General features: G+C 44.8%; 2 protein-coding genes across 10 annotated transcripts in view; both read left to right on the top strand.

Moving 5' to 3' along the window:
* Nucleotides 1–8,501, top strand: part of NUP58 (nucleoporin 58) — a 51,019-nt gene extending 42,518 nt beyond the window's left edge. For 2 of the 3 annotated variants that reach the window (XM_051850735.2, XM_051850732.2), the window contains one exon: nucleotides 8,364–8,500. In XM_051850735.2, the coding sequence (XP_051706695.1) occupies nucleotides 8,364–8,446 (83 nt within the window). In that variant the 3' untranslated portion in view covers nucleotides 8,447–8,500. Of the gene's footprint in view, nucleotides 1–5,964; nucleotides 6,061–8,363 lie in introns of all 3 variants that reach the window. The other variant, XM_051850734.2, reaches the window with a different exon arrangement.
* ATP8A2 (ATPase phospholipid transporting 8A2) overlaps nucleotides 8,418–17,576 on the top strand; it is a 729,626-nt gene continuing 720,467 nt past the window's right edge. Inside the window, exon 1 of one of the 7 annotated variants that reach the window (XM_070049167.1) lies at nucleotides 8,418–8,541. Coding sequence is in view for 1 of the 7 variants with exons in the window: in XM_051850719.2 (XP_051706679.1) it covers nucleotides 15,818–15,908 (91 nt within the window). In the remaining 6 variants the exon portion in view is untranslated. Of the gene's footprint in view, nucleotides 8,542–15,800; nucleotides 15,909–17,576 lie in introns of those variants that run through there. The other 6 variants (XM_051850719.2, XM_008259895.4, XM_070049168.1 and 3 more) reach the window with 6 other exon arrangements.

Consider the following 17,576-nt stretch of genomic DNA (forward strand, 5'->3'; position numbering starts at 1 on the left):
AGGCCTCATCCAAATTGAAGTTAGGAGTCAGGAACTCTGTCTGGTTCTCAAGCCCTTGAGCCATCATCTCTTGCCTTCCCAGACTCATTAGCAGGAAGCTGGATATGAAGTAGAGTAGCCAGGACTCGAACCAGCACGCTGATGTGGGCATCCCAAGCAGTGGCTTAACCTGCTCTGCCAGAACACCCACCTTGAGAGTTGACATTTTAAAAACATATAGCATGGTACATCTTAGGTCTTTTATTCTCAGGGTTTTGTGGCTTCTATTTGATTCTTTTTTTTTTTTTTTTTTTTTTTTTTTTTTTTTTTTGTCCTAGCAGCATCTTGGTTTTGTTTGAGTGTGGATCTTTATCCTGCAGTAGATACACGCTCATTTGCATTATTACAAATGCCAGTTAATTGTCCTTTTATGATAATAGAGTAAGTACAAGTTAATCTCCTAATCCCGAATATCTTTTGCAAGAAGAGAACTTGAATGGTACCTTTGTAAATACTGAAACGGCATGTGTGTTTTTTGAAATACTTGGATTTGAGTGGACTGTCAAGATATTTGCTTCTGGGGCTGGTGCTGTGGCATAGTGGGTAAAGCCACTGCCTGTGGTGCCGGCATCCTGTGTGGACTCTGGTTCGAGTCCTGGCTGCACCACTTCTGATCCAGCTCTCTGCTATGGCCTGGGAAAGCAGTAGAAGATGGCCCAGGTCCTTGGGCCCCTGCACCCATGTGGGAGACACGGAAGAAGCTCCAGGCTCCTGGCTTCGGATCAGCGCAGCTCCGGCCATTGCAGTCAATTGGGGAGTGAACCAGTGGATGGAAGACCTCTCTTTCTCTCTCTGCCTCTCTTTCTCTGTCTGTGTAACTCTGACTTTCAAATAAATAAATAAATCTTAAAAAATATTCTGCTTCGGCATTCCTGTTTCTCTGTTGGCCCCCCAGTCTCTTATGTGAATAAACTTGGTTGCACTGCACTCTGGGAAGCACACACCAAGACAGGCCTATTTGGGTGACAAGACCCTGAGGCTCACCAACACTGACCAGTGTTTGGAAAATCAGGTGAACAACCTATTTTAAATCTAATTGACACAATTCTGTTTGCCCATCTCAACATATCCATTTATTGAGTGCATCATCAGTTCACGGTACCATATTTGGCACTTTATGTACTTGATCATATCTAAATATGTTAAAAACAGAAGTCCCTAATTTATGGATGAAATAACAGGCTTAGGTTAAACAGCTACTCAAGGTCATTTGGTTGGTAAATCACAGAACTGAGTTTGAAACCACATCTGCCAATGTGTAGTTAGACTGCCTGCCTGTGATACAGGAACAGCACACTGATTTTCATGTGCCCACTGTCACTCCCCCTCTTCGTGGAGGAGCAACACAGGACCCTGCGCTGTTCTTTCGTCTGCTCGGCCCTCCCCGGGTTTTCTGCTGGTTCTTCCCGGGTTGGCTACTGTCCCTTCCACCTCCGTGGAAGGACAGTTCCCCCTGGCCACATTCCCCACTTCCGCAGGGGAGCGGCACACCGCCGGCCGGCTCTCTCAGGGGCTGCACAGGTGTTCCCCTTAGATGTTCCCCTTAGATGTTCCTTGTGCATGCCGTCTCTCTCCTCCTTTATAGTCCTCCTCCGCCAATCCCAACTCGGCTGCCCACACGCCGAGTACGCTGCTCTCCAATCAGGAGCAAGTCCTACAGTTTATTAGCTGAACTGGAGGCAGCTGTGCGGAAGCTGTTTACTTCTCTCCCAGCGCCATATTGTGGGAGAGCAGATGCATAGAATAAGTCTTAATTCCAGTAACAGTCTAGTCCGGGTTGCTCCCCACAGATCCCCCTTTCTTTTTATTTTTTGGCGTTGATACGCGCCTGTCTTCGGTGTCCCGCGGCACACACTCTGCTCTACTTGCTAGAGTTGCCACAGGTTCTTACAAGTCCTATCAATCAGGCAAACCGAATCCGGGTCCTCTCTTCGCCATGTGGTGAGGCGGTTTCTAGGCACTGATGCATGCCTGTGTTCGGTGCCCTGCAGCGCATGCTCTACTCTGCTAGAACTGCCTGCAGGTGCTTACAAAACCTATCAGGCAAACCGAATCCAAGCCTTCTCAGCGCCATATTGTGGGGAGGCTTATTGGTGTTGATTCATGCCTATCTTCGGTGACCTGCAGCTCATACTCCGGTCGAGCTGCTTGCTGGTGCTTATCGCCTTAATCAGGCAGACCGAATCCAAGCCTCCTAATTGCTGTATTGTGGGGAGGCCTTACTGATGTTAATTCGTGCCTGTCTTCGGTGACCTGCGGCGCATTAAGCTGCTAGCCGCCGCAGGTGCTCATCGCCTCACTAATCGGGCAGACCGAATCCAAGCTTTCTCATTGCCATGTTGAGGGGAGGCCTTTCTATTTCTCTATTTCTCTATCTCTGGGCATTCCTATTTCTCCCATTTTACTTCTGTCTGCCAACATTCCCATTTCTCTCATTTTACTTCTAAACTTCTGTTTCTCTTATCCCTGCGGCTTTCCGGCGCCCGCCCCGAGGCTGCTTCTCGGCGGCTTTCCGGCTCTGAGCCGCTTCAGCCCGCGCCTCTCTCATCTGCGCGGCTTTGCGGCTCTGCGCGGCTCGGCTTTGCGCACACACTCCGCGGTCTCCGCGCTAGCCCCGCGTTCCCTATGTACTTGAGCCCCACACACTCTGTCTGCGCGCGGCAGCCTCCACGAGTCACACAGCGTAGCTTATGTGTCCGCCACTAGCATTCAATCTAAGTTCCCCGGGCTAACCTGGCGAATTCAACCCAGCTTACGTCTCCGCCCCACGGTTTGGCTTCCCGTCCTTTGCTCCCCGGGCTAATCAGACGGATCCCAACCAGGCTTACGTTTCCGCTTCTGGTTTTAACTTTTCGCCCCCTATTCCCGGGCTAACTTGAGAATCCCAAAGTAGCTTTCGTTTCCGCCTCGGCCTGCCCCCCGCGGCTTCAATTTCCCTAACATTTTTCTCTACCCGGTATGTTTCCCCAAGCTTTCCTCCAACAATATTCCTCCCTCATTTCTCCTGGCCTCTCCCCACAGTCCGTATCCGAGTCTGTTTGTTCTAGCTTTCACTTTCGCTTTCGACCTTAGAGATTTCTCCCAGCTTCCCCCCGTAGTCCGTAGTCCGAATCTATGCCTAGGCTTTCAATAGCTTCTTCCGGCACCCTTTTCGTCCGGCTTTTCCCTAGGCTGTTTGCTAGTCTCTCTCCGCGGTATTTTCCCAGTTCTTCCCTCCTAGGTTTCCTATCCGTCCTGGGTTTCCTATCCGAGCTAGGTTTCCTATCCGAGTCACGGCACCATTATGTCGCTCCCCCTCTTCGTGGAGGAGCAACACAGGACCCTGCGCTGTTCTTTCGTCTGCTCGGCCCTCCCCGGGTTTGCTGCTGGTTCTTCCCGGGTTGGCTACTGTCCCTTCCACCTCCGTGGAAGGACAGTTCCCCCTGGCCACATTCCCCACTTCCGCGGGGGAGCGGCACACCGCCGGCCGGCTCTCTCGGGGGCTGCACAGGTGTTCCCCTTAGATGTTCCCCTTAGATGTTCCTTGTGCATGCCGTCTCTCTCCTCCTTTATAGTCCTCCTCCGCCAATCCCAACTCGGCTGCCCACACGCCGAGTACGCTGCTCTCCAATCAGGAGCAAGTCCTACAGTTTATTAGCTGAACTGGAGGCAGCTGTGCGGAAGCTGTTTACTTCTCTCCCAGCGCCATATTGTGGGAGAGCAGATGCATAGAATAAGTCTTAATTCCAGTAACAGTCTAGTCCGGGTTGCTCCCCACACCCAAATAGGCTCTGAGGGCAGTGTGGTTGCGGTTTTTATGGGGGAGTAAATACACAATAGACCACAGAGCAGGGCAAGGGAAAGTAAGTACCAAGAGCTATGGGGCATCAAACGGGGGAAAGTAATGTTGACAGCATAAAGGAATTTATGAAGAAGTAACAGCCAGATGGTGCAACTTGTCTTTGCCCTTGTACTGTTGACAACCACTCATCTCAGCAAGTAGGGGTGGGGAGTGTCCGTCCCTGTGGAAAGAATAAGGCAGGAAATTAGGAACTGTTTAACAAAGAAGCCTTCCTAGGAAGGTTTGCCTAAATTCTCTAACTCAGGACTACCGTGTGCTCAGGCTCAGTGAGACTAGATCTTTTTCTTTCCAGCACGCAGAGGAAACTGACCAGTCCCTTAAAGAGCCCGAGACAACCATGGAACAGAGGCAAGAAGCTTCAGGTGCTGAGAAACAGCAGAGAGGAAAGAACAGTGGTTATAGGAAAATTTGGTCAGGGTCCAGAATGGTTTTTGCCTTTTCCCACTCATTCAATCTAATGCATTTTTTCCTCTTCTACCTAATTTATTTGTTGATTAATAACCAAAAGCCTGTTAGGCTCACAATGGTTTTACTTGAAGAGAACTACTTGTCATTCCTATTCCCCTTTGCAACCCATTAGCAAGTCAGTTGAGTTCAGCAAACGTTCCTTGATTATTTGCTGTATGCAAATCACCACTGGACACTTAGGAGAATATAAATATGGGCAGGATGTTGTCTGCATTCAATAATGTTAGCTAGCACTTACTGCTGAGAGCCAGGACTTACTCTTTTTTTTTTTTAATTGTATTTATAAACATGGCTACATCCTTTCACAAAACCAGACTTTTGTAAATTCATGAATTTAATAAACATGAAATCTGTCAAAATTTTACTTAGAAATAACATTGTATCCTATGTTATAATTAAAACTGTAAGTAAGAAGGCCGGTGCCGTGGCTCACTTGGCTAATCCTCTGCCTGCGGCGCTGGCACCCCAGGTTCTAGTTTCGGTGGGGTGCTGGATTCTGTTCCAGTTTCTCCTCTTCCAGCCCAGCTCTCTGCTGTGGCCCGGGCAAGTGCTTAGGCCCTGCACCCGCGTGGGAGACCAGGAGGAAGCACCTGGCTCCTGGCTTCAGATCAGCGCAGTGCGCCGGCAATAGCAGCCATTTGGGGGGCGAACCAACAGAAGGAAGACCTTTCTGTCTGTTTCTCTCTCACTGTCTAACTCTGCCTGTCCAAAAAAAAAAAAAAAAAAAAAAGTAGAATTAGATATAAATGGGCAAAAATTGATAGATACTATGGAACTTAAGATCAGTTGTTGTGGAGTCTTTTTCATTTATAAAACTTTCATTATTTCCATTATTTTTTCTTTTTTTATTTAATGAATACATTTTTGCATAGATACAACTTTAGGAATATAGTCGTTCTTTCCCCCGTGTCCCCCACCCCCAGCTCCCATCCCACTTCCCATTCCCTCTCATCATCTTCATTATGGATCATTTTTAGTATGACTTTATATACAGAAGACCAACTCTATGCTAATCATGGATTTCAACAATTTGTCCCCACGGCCGCACACACAACATATAGAGTACAGTTTGGGGAGAGACTTTGCAATTGATTCTCATATTACAATTCAATAGGAACAGAGGTCCTACCTGGGAAGCAAATGCACAATGACTACTGTTGTCAGGACTTACTCTTAAGAACTTAACATGTGAACGCCTTTGACTCTCAGTTGTAGGAGGTGGCTACTTTTTTACTCATTTCTTATAGAGAGAAAATACGCACAGAGATGTTAAGGAACATAATAGTCCCTCACATAGTGGATGGATGCATCTTCAAGCAAGGCCATCTAAATAGAGGCCAGGCTTTTAACTTTTCCCAAATGCAGATTAGAAGGTGAGAGTTCTTGTTGACTGACGTGATGAACATACAAAGAAAATTCTTGAATGTACAAGGGAAGATTAATTTGACAGAAAATTTTAAAAATAGGTAGTTGTAATAAATATGAACATGACTTTTATGAAGAGCCACTTAATTTTTAAAACATCTTAAATTTTAAGCCTAGACTTCTAACAGTGTTGATAGTCTATTCTCAGAGTTATGTCCTTATCTGAATGACCGGGTGTATTTGCATTCTAGCTCACAGGAAGAAGGAACTTCGAGAAGTTGCGTACTTCATTTCTCCTTACTTCATGTTGGCCAGAACCAAGTCCTAACCTGCAAGTAGGGCTGCAAGTAGGGCTGCCTTTTTGACAGATATTATGTACTTTTCTAAAACGTATAATGCGAAGGAGGAGAGAGTTTTTACTAGGAGAACAGCTAAGGAGACTGGCCCAGGAGCCTGGATCTTGGCTGATCTTCAAAGCACTTCTCGGAACATCTAAGCCTTTGATTACTAGCAGCCACTAGTCTCAGTGTCCTGCCTTCCTCACACTGTCACCTCCTTTTTGGCTTCCAAGAATTTATCTTACTTTTTTTTTGCTAACTCAGATATGCATTTAAAAAGTGTTTTTACAAATTGTAATCATCATCTTCATGTGTTTTGTAGCAGGGCTGTGCTCTAATACAAATATAGCTTTAAATAGAAGGCCTTAATTAAAGTTCTATAATGGGGTTACAGTGGGGTGTATTTATAAGTGCATTAATACAAAGAGAATGACTCAGGTCATTGTTTACCTCTGTATTAGCTGAACAAAGAATCAATCTCAAGAATAATATTCTTTTCAATAACTCAGCCAAAACTAATAATGCACCTGGCATCTATTCCTCTGGTCTCAGGAGTTTCTTTTGCTCCTATGTCCTATGTTTTATTTGCAGTTGGTTTAGGATTAGTGACTTCCTACTTTTTAAAATCCCATGCCCACTGATAATTGCACACATACTGAGAGGATACCCATTGTGAGCCAGCCAGGGGTGTTTGGGCAGTCTTTCTTCCTTAGCTGGATGGTGGTGAAGTCTGTGCTGTCCAACATGGCAGTCACTAGCTGCATGTAGTGACTGAGCATATAAAATATGTCAATTTAAAGTTAAAAACTGATAGTTCAAATATTGGGCAACATTTATGGGTGTTTGGAACAACATGGTGTGTAAGACTACATCTTTGGGCCGGCGCTGCGGCTCACTAGGCTAATCCTCCGCCTAGCGGCGCCGGCACACCGGGTTCTAGTCCCGGTTGGGGCGCCGGATTCTGTCCCGGTTGCCCCTCTTCCAGGCCAGCTCTCTGCTGTGGCCCGGGAGTGCAGTGGAGGATGGCCCAGGTGCTTGGGCCCTGCACCCCATGGAAGACCAGGAAAAGCACCTGGCTCCTGGCTCCTGCCATCGGATCAGCGTGGTGCGCCGGCCGCAGCGCGCGGGCCGCGGCGGCCATTGGAGGGTGAACCAACGGAAAAGGAAGACCTTTCTCTCTGTCTCTCTCTCTCACTGTCCACTCTGCCTGTCCAAAAAAAAAAAAAAAAAAAAAAAAAAAAAAAAAAAAGACTACATCTTTGAATGTTATGAAATCTAAGTCATGTAGTTTCAAGGAAAATTAAGCATTCAAAATGAGAATTGTTTATATATAACATTTACTCTGGGTTTCAAAGATTTAGTTGCAAGAAAAAATGCAAAACAATTCATTATTATTTTTATGTTTATGTCACATTGGAATGATAATATATTTGTTAAATAAAATTAATTTCACAAGTTTCTTTCACTTGTTTGAATGTGATTAATATAAAACTTGAAATTTTATATGTGGCTCTCTGACAGTATGGCTTTTGACGGTGCTGTCCATGGTCCTGAAACCATTTATGGCTTATCTAAATAAATTGCAGACTTTTTTTTTTTAAGATTTATTTTATTTATTTTAAAGACACAGTTACAGAGAGAGGTAGAGACAGAGAGAGAAGTCTTCCATCTGCTGGTTCACTCCCCAAATGGCTGCAATGGCCAGAGCTGGACCTATCTGAAGCCAGGAGCCAGGCGCTTCTTCCGTGTCTCCCACGTGGGTGCAGGGGTCCAAGGACTTGGGCCATCTTTTACTGCTTCCCAGGCCATAGCAGAGAGCTGGATCATAAGAGGAGCATCCTGGACTAGTACCGGCGCCCATATGGGATGCCGGCATTTAAGGCCAGGGCTTTTAACCCTACAAGACTGTGTAGTCCTAGGACAGAAATCCTATTTTGTTCTTGTATCCTAAATTCTTAGCAACATATTGAGTCCTATAAATATTTCTTCATTGAATAATTAACTGCAGTGAGAGAAGGGTTAATTTGGTACGTCCCTACCTCACTGCCCCACTGACCTTCTTCTATATGGGCAATGAAGTGATTTCAGTTTTACCACTCTGTAACTGACCTTAGGCAAGTTATTTAACATCATTGTTCCTCATTAGTAAAATGGAGATCACAATATCTATATCTTAAGTTGACTGAAATTTAAAACAAGTTAGCATATGCAAGATATTTAAATATGTGCTTTGTGCAAGCTAAGCATGCACTAAATATGAACTACTATAATTATCATATAGTAATACAGTATAAACTATTTTTCTCTTTCAGGGCACAAATCACAGGTTTTAACTGGATTTCGAAAACCTAGTGTTACGGAAACCAATGAAGTAGGAAGAAAAATCCAGTTCTGAGTAGGCATTGAAGCAGCAAACATCTGCTTTGCAAGGAACCTCTGATGCTTATTTTGTGAATCTCATTATTTATGAAGACCTTTATAAGACTGACAGTGAGTTTGATCAAGATGTTTAGAATTCAGAAGAAAACTTGGCCTTGATGTTTAGGGATGTTCTAATAATGAATATACCAGATCCTGGGCTTGTTTAAAGGAATTAGGAAGTAGATCACTAAGTCAGGGTATATAAGAAATTGTGGAGAATTCACAAATGGAGTAGGAAAAGTTAATAAAAAATAAAATTGACCAAATATACTAAATTAAACGTTTTAATTATACAATTCACTTTAAAATAGGTTTATTGAGATGTAATTTGCAAACCATGCAATTCACTCAGTTGAAGTATACAAAGGTTTTAAGTATCTTCATAAAGTTCTATATAGAGTCTCATCACAGTTTAGATTTAAAATGTTTTTATCACCCCCAAGGAAATTGTATACATTGGCAGTCACTCCCCGTTCCCTATCACTACCACTCTAAGTCATAGGTAACCATTAATCTGCTCTTTCTCTATTGATTTTCCCACTATGGATATTTCATGTGAATGTGCCTGCTTCTTTTACTTAGCATAATGAGCTCAAGGGTCGTCCATGTTGTAGTATGTAACAGTACTTTATTTTATTAATTTATCCATTCACCAGCTCATGGACATTTACATTGCTCCCCCTTTTTGGCTCTTATAAGTACTGTTGCTGTGTGCAGGTTTTTGTATGTTCGAATTATTTCAGTTATCTTGGGGTATATACTCAGGAATGGAATTGCTGCATCAGATGACAACTCTATGTTTAACATTTTGAAGAGTTGCCAATGGTTCCTGAAGTGGCTGCTTCATGTTACATTCTTGCCAGTCATATGTGAACGTTCAAACTTGTCCATGTCTTGATTTTGGATCTGTTTTATTGTAACCATCTTAGAAGGTACAAAGTAGTATCTCATTGTGGTTTGCATTTCCCTAATGACTAAGAATTTTAAACATTCTTTTCCTATTTTATGCTTTTTGCCCATTTGAAGTTGGAGTTGATGGAAATTGTTGATATGAAATATAGGGTAATGATAAGAGAAGGTTCAGTGATGATTTCAAGGACATTTGTCTAATTGCTGAGAAAAAACAGAGTTGAGATTAATTGAAAAGGGTTAAACTGAAGGAGGAATCAGTGGAGAGAAGCCTGCAGAATCATGGGAGTGATCAGACACGTGAAGTTTAAGGGCATGTTGAGTACTGCATTTCAGAAAAAGGTAGTGATAAAAATTTGGGAATCTCATTAGGCAAGATGATCAACAAAGGAGTGACTTAGCAGAGTTCTGGGACTTTCCATCATGGGGAAATCAGGGCCATGAGGAGACTTAAACCATCCAAGGAGAGAGAAATAGAATGGAGTTAACTGTCAAGTAGGAGAGAACCTCTTACTGGTCACCTTGAGAAGTGTAGCTGGCTGCAGTGCTGAGATGGGAGACCTGGCTACAGAGCAGTCTCAGGAGAGTGGGAGACTCTCATTCTGTTCCCCCCAGTAGTCCATCCCTCCTGCTGATTGCAAATATAAATTCTAGACAAAACACAAAAACAACTAATTGAGGATTTTGAAAAATGTCTTAACAGGCAGATGGTGGAAGATAGTCAAAATTTACAGAACTCCACAGGGGCTATTTCCCACATTTTTGGGGGGATGTTTTTCCTTGCCTTTACACTTTTTTCCCTCAATGTTTTGCCCCAAGGCCAATCCTCAATGCCTGACTGGTGCAACTCAGTTGACTAAAAGTCCAACAGAGGCCTGGCGTATAGGTAAAGCTGCTGTCTGCAGTGCCAGCACCCTATATGGGCACCAGTTCAAGCCCCAGCTGCTCCACTTCTGATCTAGCTCTCTGCTAATGGCCTAGGAAAGCAGTGGAAGATGGCCCAAGTGGTTGGGCCCCTGCATCCACATGGGAGACCTGGAAGAAGCTCCTGGCTCCTGGCTTCGATTTGGCCCAGCCCTGGCCATTGCAGCCATTTGGGGAATAAATCAGCTGACAGAAGATTTCTCTCTGTCTCCCTCTCTCTTTCTGCAACTCTGCCTTCAAATAAATAAATAAATCTTTTTTTAAGAAATAAAAATATAAGTCCAATAGATACTTCTCAGTCTTTCTGGCCAGCGTCGACTCAGATCCGGCCATTGTGGCCATCTGGGGAGTGAACCAGCATATGGAAGACCTCTCTCTCACTCTCTCTCTCTCTCTCTCTCTCTGCCTCTCCTTCTCTCTCTGTGTAACTCTGACTTTCAAATAAACAAAATAATCTTTAATAAATAAATACATGCATACATACATACATAAATTTAACCAGAGTGATTATATACTAAAACAAAATCATCAACATTGACTAAGGATTAGAACAGAATCCAGAATCTATATGACTTAACACTGACAGTGTCTAGGCCACAATAATAATTAAAAAAATAATTGCATGACATACACAGAACTAAGAAACTGTAACCCCTCCTCAGGGATGCTCTGGGAAGTAAAAGAAAACCCAACTGAGATGACGAAACAATCAAATGACAGGACTGTACTGAAGAGTTAAATGAACATTTCAGAACTGAAAACTACAATATCTAAAATTTTTAAATTCACTGAATTAAATAAAATAGTAATGACAGAGGAGTCAGTGATGATCGAATCTGGGATGGGCGTTGTGACACAGTAGGGCTAAGCCACCACTTACAATTCCCACATCCCATATCAGAGTGCCTATTCGAGCCCTAGCTGTTCCAGTTCCAATTCAGCTCCCTGCTAATGCGTCCCGGGAAAGCAGCAGATGATGGGTCAAGTACTTGAGTTCCTGCCACCTATGTGAAAGATCCAGTTGGAGTTTCTGGCTGGTGACTTCAGTCGAGCCCTGCTCCAACTGTTGTAGCCGTTTGGAGAGGGAAACAGCAGATGGAAGATCTCTTTCTGTCACTGTGCTTTTCAAAATCAATAAATGTTTTAAAAATTATCAAATCTAAAGAACAGACAGAATAAAGATGGAATAAAATGAGTATAATTTTAGGGTCCTCTGATATAATATCAAAAGTCCCTTGGGGTGGTGTCGCTCCCCCTCTTCGTGGAAGAACAACACAGGACCCTGCACTGTTCTTTTGTCTGCTCGGCCCTCCCCAGGTTTGCTGCTGGTTCTTCCCGGGTTGGCTACCGTCCCTTCCACCTCCGTGGAAGGGCGGTTCCCCCTGCCACTTTCCCCACTTCCGCGGGGGAGCAGCACACCGCCGGCCGGCTCTCTCGGGGGCTGCTCAGATGTTCCTCAGGTGTTCCTGGTGCATGTTGTCTCTCTCCTCCTTTATAGTCCTCTTCCACCAATCCCAACTCTGCTACCCACACGCCGAGTATGCTGCTCTCCTCCAATCAGGAGCAAGTCCCACAGTTTATTGGCTGAACTGGAGGCAGCTGTGTAGAAGCTGTTTCCTCCTCTCCCAGCGTCCTATTGTGGGAGAGCAGATGCATAAAATAAGTCTTAATTCGAATAACTTAGTCTAGTCCCAGTTGCTCCCCACAGGGTGGTTGTTTAGTATAGCAGTTATGACAGCACTTGGGATCCCCCATCCCATATCGGAGTGCCTGGGTTTGAATCCCAGATCGTTTCCAATTCCAGTTTCCTACTTCTTGCCAGTGTTCATTCTTGGAGGGAACAGATGATGGCTCATGTCCTTGGGTCCTTGCCACCCACACAGGAGACCCAGATGGAGTTTCAGACTCTAAGCTTCCACCTGGCACAGCCCCAGGCTACTGTGGGCATCTGGGGAGTAAACTAGAGGATGGTTGCAGATTGCTTTGTCTCTGTCTCTTTCTTTGCCTCTCAAATAAAATGAAAATGAGGATAAATAATAAATAGGTATCTTTTTAAAAAAAAATCCAAGGCATAGTATGTATAAGAATCCTAGACAGAGTGGAGGTAGGTACTGGGTCAGAGATAACATCTGAAGAATAAAATAGCCAGACATTTTCCAAATTGGGTGAAAGTTACACCTTTACAGATTCAAAAGGACCACTGAACTCCAAGCAGAACAAATTCAAAGATACCATGCCCAGATATATTATAATCAAGCTTCCTAAGACCAGACATAAAGAAAAAAAAATATTTGGGATTGGTGTCATGGCATAGTGGGTAAAGCCGCCACCACTTACAACACTGGCATCCCTTATGGGCACCGGTTTGAATTCCCACTGCTCCAATTCCTATCCAGCTCCCTGCTAAAGTACCTAGGAAAGCAGCAGGTGGCCCAAGTGCTTGGGTCCCTGCACCCACGAAGGAGACCCAGAAAAAGCTTCTGGCTCCTGGCTTCCATCTGGCCCAGGCTGTTGTGGCCATTTGGGGAACAAACAAGTGGAGCAAAGATCCATCTCTCCTTTTCTCTCTGTCTGTAACTATGCCTTTCAAATCAATAAAAATAAATCTTAAAAAACAAAAAAAAATTGAAATTACTACAGAATAATGACAAATTGTGCTGAGGGGAAAACAGTTGGAGCAATCATAGAATGTTCATCATAAGCCTGAGCCGCGGCTCACTAGGCTAATCCTCCGCCTGCGGCACCAGCACACTGGGTTCTAGTCCCGGTCGGGGTGCTGGATTCTGTTCCAGTTGCCCCTCTTCCAGGCCAGCTCTCTGCTGTGGCCCAGGAAGGCAGTGGAGGATGGCCCAAGTGCTTGGGCCCTGCACCCGCATAGGAGACCAGGAGAAGCACCTGGCTCCTGGCTTCGGATCAGCACGGTGTACTGGCTGCAGCAGCCATTGGAGGGTGAACCAACGGCAAAAGGAAGACCTTTCTCTCTGTCTCTCTCTCTCACTGTCCACTCTGCCTGTCAAAAAAAACAAATGTCCATCATACACCTTGAAAGACAGTGGAGCAGCATCTTTCAAGTGCTAAAAGGAAAACGAATCTGTTGGTCCAGAGTCCTATAACCTGTAAAAGTACACTTTCAGGAATGAAAGTGAAGTATAAAATATTATCACATAAAGGAAAACTAAAAGGATTCATCTCCAGAAGACCTCTGTAAGCAATGCTGAAGGAATTGCTTCAGGATGGAAAGAACATGATGGCCAATGACATCATTTCAATTAAGCCAAATTATAACATACCTTGTAAGATTTTCCAAGTAGATAACTTGTCTCAAAGGGCATTTGGGGAAGAGTAAAGGGGCCTCTATGGTTTCAGAGCCCCTAAGGTTTATGAAGCCCAAGTAGATTTGAAAGTTTAAGTATGTAGACTGTAATCACGCCCCACCAGCAACAGTAAAAATACAGAGACACATGCCTAAAAATGCCAATAGATGAATTCAAGTGTAATTCTACATATGTTCAAAGGATCTAGGACAGAAAGGGGAGCAGAGCAAAACTTTGGGCAATGAAGTAAATGCATATCTTTGTTGTGATTATGAGGTTTATACATATGCCAAGTCTTATCACATTGGACACTTTGATCACCAATTTTGCCTTTAAAAAGTGTTTTTTTTTTTTTTTAAGAGAGTAAAGGGAAGAGATAAACTGAGGCAGCCAGTAAAGGCATCTCTTCTGAAGAGATTATCAAAAGTGGGGTAGGAAAAGGATGACAAATCAGAATGAAGTTTTTTTTCTTGGGATGAAAGGAATGATGGTTTGTTGGTATGTTGATAAGTGGTCCAAGGGAGAAGGAAAAACTGATGATGCAAGAGGAGAGAGTTGTTGGAGTGATGTCTTTGGATGGAGGGAAAATCAAATAGAAAAGAAGGTATTTATTTATTTATTTATTTTTTATCTTTTATTTAATGAATATAAATTTCCAAAGTACGACTCATGGGTTACAATGGCTTCCCTCCCCATACCGTCCCTCCCACCAACAACCCTCCCCTTTCCCACTCCCTCTCCCCTTCCATTCACATCAAGATTCATTTTCGATTATCTTAATATACAGAAGATCAGCTTAGTATACCTTAAGTAAGTATTTCAACAGTTTGCTCCCACACAGAAACATAAAGTGAAAAATAATAGATGATTTTTTTAAAATGATGATGAAATCAGATCAGACCTATTGTCATGTTTAATCCCAGTGAGAGTCAAGTTGGGAATTGAAAATTTCTTTCTTTTTTTTTTTTTTTACAGAAGATCAGTTTAGTGTACATTAAGTAAAGATTTCAGTCGTTTGCACCCCCATAGAAACACAAAGTGAAATATACTGTTTGAGTACTCGTTATAGCATTAAGCCTCAGTGTACAGCACGTTAAGGACCGAGATCCTACATGAGGAGTAAGTGCACAGTGACTCCTGTTGTTGACTTTACCAATTGACACTCCTGTTTATGGCATCAGTAATCTCCCTATGCACCAGTTATGAGTTTCCAAGGCTATGGAAGCCCCTTGAGTTCTCCGACTCTTATCTTGTTTAGACACGGTCATAGTCAAAGTGGAGGTTCTCTCCTCCCTTCAGAGAAAGGCACCTCCCTCTTTGAAGACCTGTTCTTTCCACTGGGATCTCACTCACAGAGATCTTTTTGCCAGAGTGTCTTGGCTTTCCATGCCTGAAATACTCTCATGGGCTTTTCAGCCAGATCCGAGTGCCTTTAGGGCTGATTCTGAGGCCAGAGTGCTATTTAGGACATCCGCCATTCTATGAGTCTGCTGAGTATCTCACTTCCCATGTTGGATCACTCTCCCCTTTATTTATTCTATCGGTTGGTGTTAAAGAAGGTATTTATTTGAAAGGCAGAGTTACAGAGAGAGAGAGAGAGAGAGAGAGATTTCATCTGCTGGTTCACTCCCCAGATGGCCGCAATGGCCAGGACTGGACCACGCCAAAGCCAGGAGCCAGGAGCTTCTTGCGGGTCTTCTACATGGGTTAAGGTGCCCAAGGTCTTGGGTCATCTTTCACTGCTTTCCCAGGAACATTAGCAGGGAGCTGGATTGGAAGTGGAGCAACCAGGACTCAAACTGGCTCCCATATGGGATGCTGGCATTGCAGGTGGCAGCTTAACCCACTACGCTACAAGGCTGTCCCCAATAAAGATATTTTAAAAAGTATTTATTTACTTGAGAGGCAGAGAGAGACAAAGAGAGAGTTAGCAAGGATCCTGTCTTCTGGTTTACTCTTCAAATGCCTGCAAGTTGGGAGTCAGGAACTCAATCCAGTTCTCCCATCACTTGAGCCATCACCTGCTGCCTCCCAGGATCTGCATTAGCAGGGAGTTGGGGACAGAGTCAGGACTAGGACCCAGGTGCTCCCACATCCCACGAAAGCATCCTTACCTGCATCTTAACCACTCGGCCAAAGGCCCACCCCTGAAAAAGGGTTGTTTTGTTTTGTTTTTTCAAGATGGAAGGAATAACAGTATGCTCGTATGCTCACAGAAAAGAGCCAGTGGAGAAGGGGAAAAATGGCTATGCAAGAGGGAGAAGAGAATTGTTGGAGAGATGGCTTTGGGTAAGTGAGGGGTGGTGAGATCTTTAAAACAGGACTTGCCGTTAGCAGGAGTAGAGCCAGTTGCTCTATAAGAACAGAGAGAGTGCAGTGAGACGTGGAAGGTGAGAGATGTGGTGGGAGCCTGTGGGAGCAGAGAGGGGGCGGTGCCCTGGGGAAGTGAAGGGCTGAAAAGAGGGAAGACACAAACTGGGGACCCTGCGGCAGCAGGAGAGTGAGGTCAGTTTGCCCAGCAACGGCAGGCGCCCTCTTGAGACGGGTAGTCCTGATCGCAAGGAAGATAGGCGAGCTGTGGGTTTTTCTTCTCCTCGCTCAGATGCATAGCTTTCAGCACGCAGGTGACAATCCTTTAGATCAAATCAGCTTTCAGGTTTTGCCAATCAAGACAGCGAAAGTAGGAAAGGACAAGGAGTTTGAGATTGTAAATTTCGAACTGCGTAAGGAGGGAAATGAGAATTTGAAGAGCACTGAAATAGTTGAAGAATCCGTGTGTTTTGGGTCCAACATGGATGGAAGGATCATTAGAAGTTGACATTTGAAAGAATGTGGTGGCAGAGGTGGGCGTTTGGTCTAGAAGTTGGCTGTTGCTTGCAATACCCACATCTCATATCAAAGTCTTGGGGTTTGAGTCCCGGCTCCACGGTGACTCCAGATACCTGCTAACGCGCACCTTGGGAGGCGGCAGGTGATGGCTACACTGACTGGGTTCCTGCCACCCACAGGAGAAACCTGGATTGAATTCCCAGCTCCTAGCTTTCAAGCAGTTGTAGAGTGAACAAGCAAATGGTTCCCTCTTTCTCATCTTCTCTCTGTGTCATCTGTCCCTTTCTGTCTCTCCCTCTCTCTCTCTCCTTCAGAAAGAAAAAGAGCAAGCATGCTGGCAGTAGAGTGGGATGACTGGTGCTGAGGGTGGGAGAGGAGCTTCCCAGATATCGATAATGACAAAGACTAGACGTGTGCTTTCCAGCACAGTGGCACACAATGGCCTTGAGTAGCCATTACGATTTAAATCAACAGAAAAGTAAATCAAAATTTTAAAATTCCATTTCTCAGTCCCAGTAGCCACATGTTAAAAGCCCCAAGTGACAAGTGGCTGTCTTAGTGAACCCCACATATATGTGTCATCACGGAAGGCCCCACTGTACAGTACTGGCCGTATGACCCTGGGGATGAATGCAAACGTAGCGGGAAGATAAAAATCAGTGGAGAAAAGGAGGAATGGCCTGGAAGCAGCAGGCAGACTAAGAAGGACATCTCCATGCCCAGGTGTGGGAGGGACACGAGGGAAAAAGCAGCGAGCTCCTGAGAAGGCTGCAAGGAAAGCAGCATCCTCAGGGGAGAGCGGGTTTCCAGGGCAGTGAGGACGCAAGCAGGGACCTCAGAGAAAAGGTGGGAGACACAGCAGCTCTGCAGGCGACAGAACTTGGATCACAGGATCCAGGCAGTGGGGGATGTCACAGAGAGGTCTGTGTGCAAAGGTTTAAGGGATCCGCGCCAGATGAGTGGCCAATGGGGAGCCCTGGGGATCTTGGGTTTGAAGGTGAAGAATATGATGAGCCCAGTTTCCGATGGCTTCAGGACTCTGGAGTTGGGAGGGAGCTGGGCTGGGAATCTTGCCTGAGCAGGGCAAACCCCAGTGCCTCCTTTTAGGAACTGCCAGCGGAGATTTAG

The sequence above is a fragment of the Oryctolagus cuniculus genome, chromosome 9 (genome assembly GCF_964237555.1).
Source record: "Oryctolagus cuniculus chromosome 9, mOryCun1.1, whole genome shotgun sequence".
Lineage (NCBI taxonomy): Eukaryota > Metazoa > Chordata > Mammalia > Lagomorpha > Leporidae > Oryctolagus > Oryctolagus cuniculus.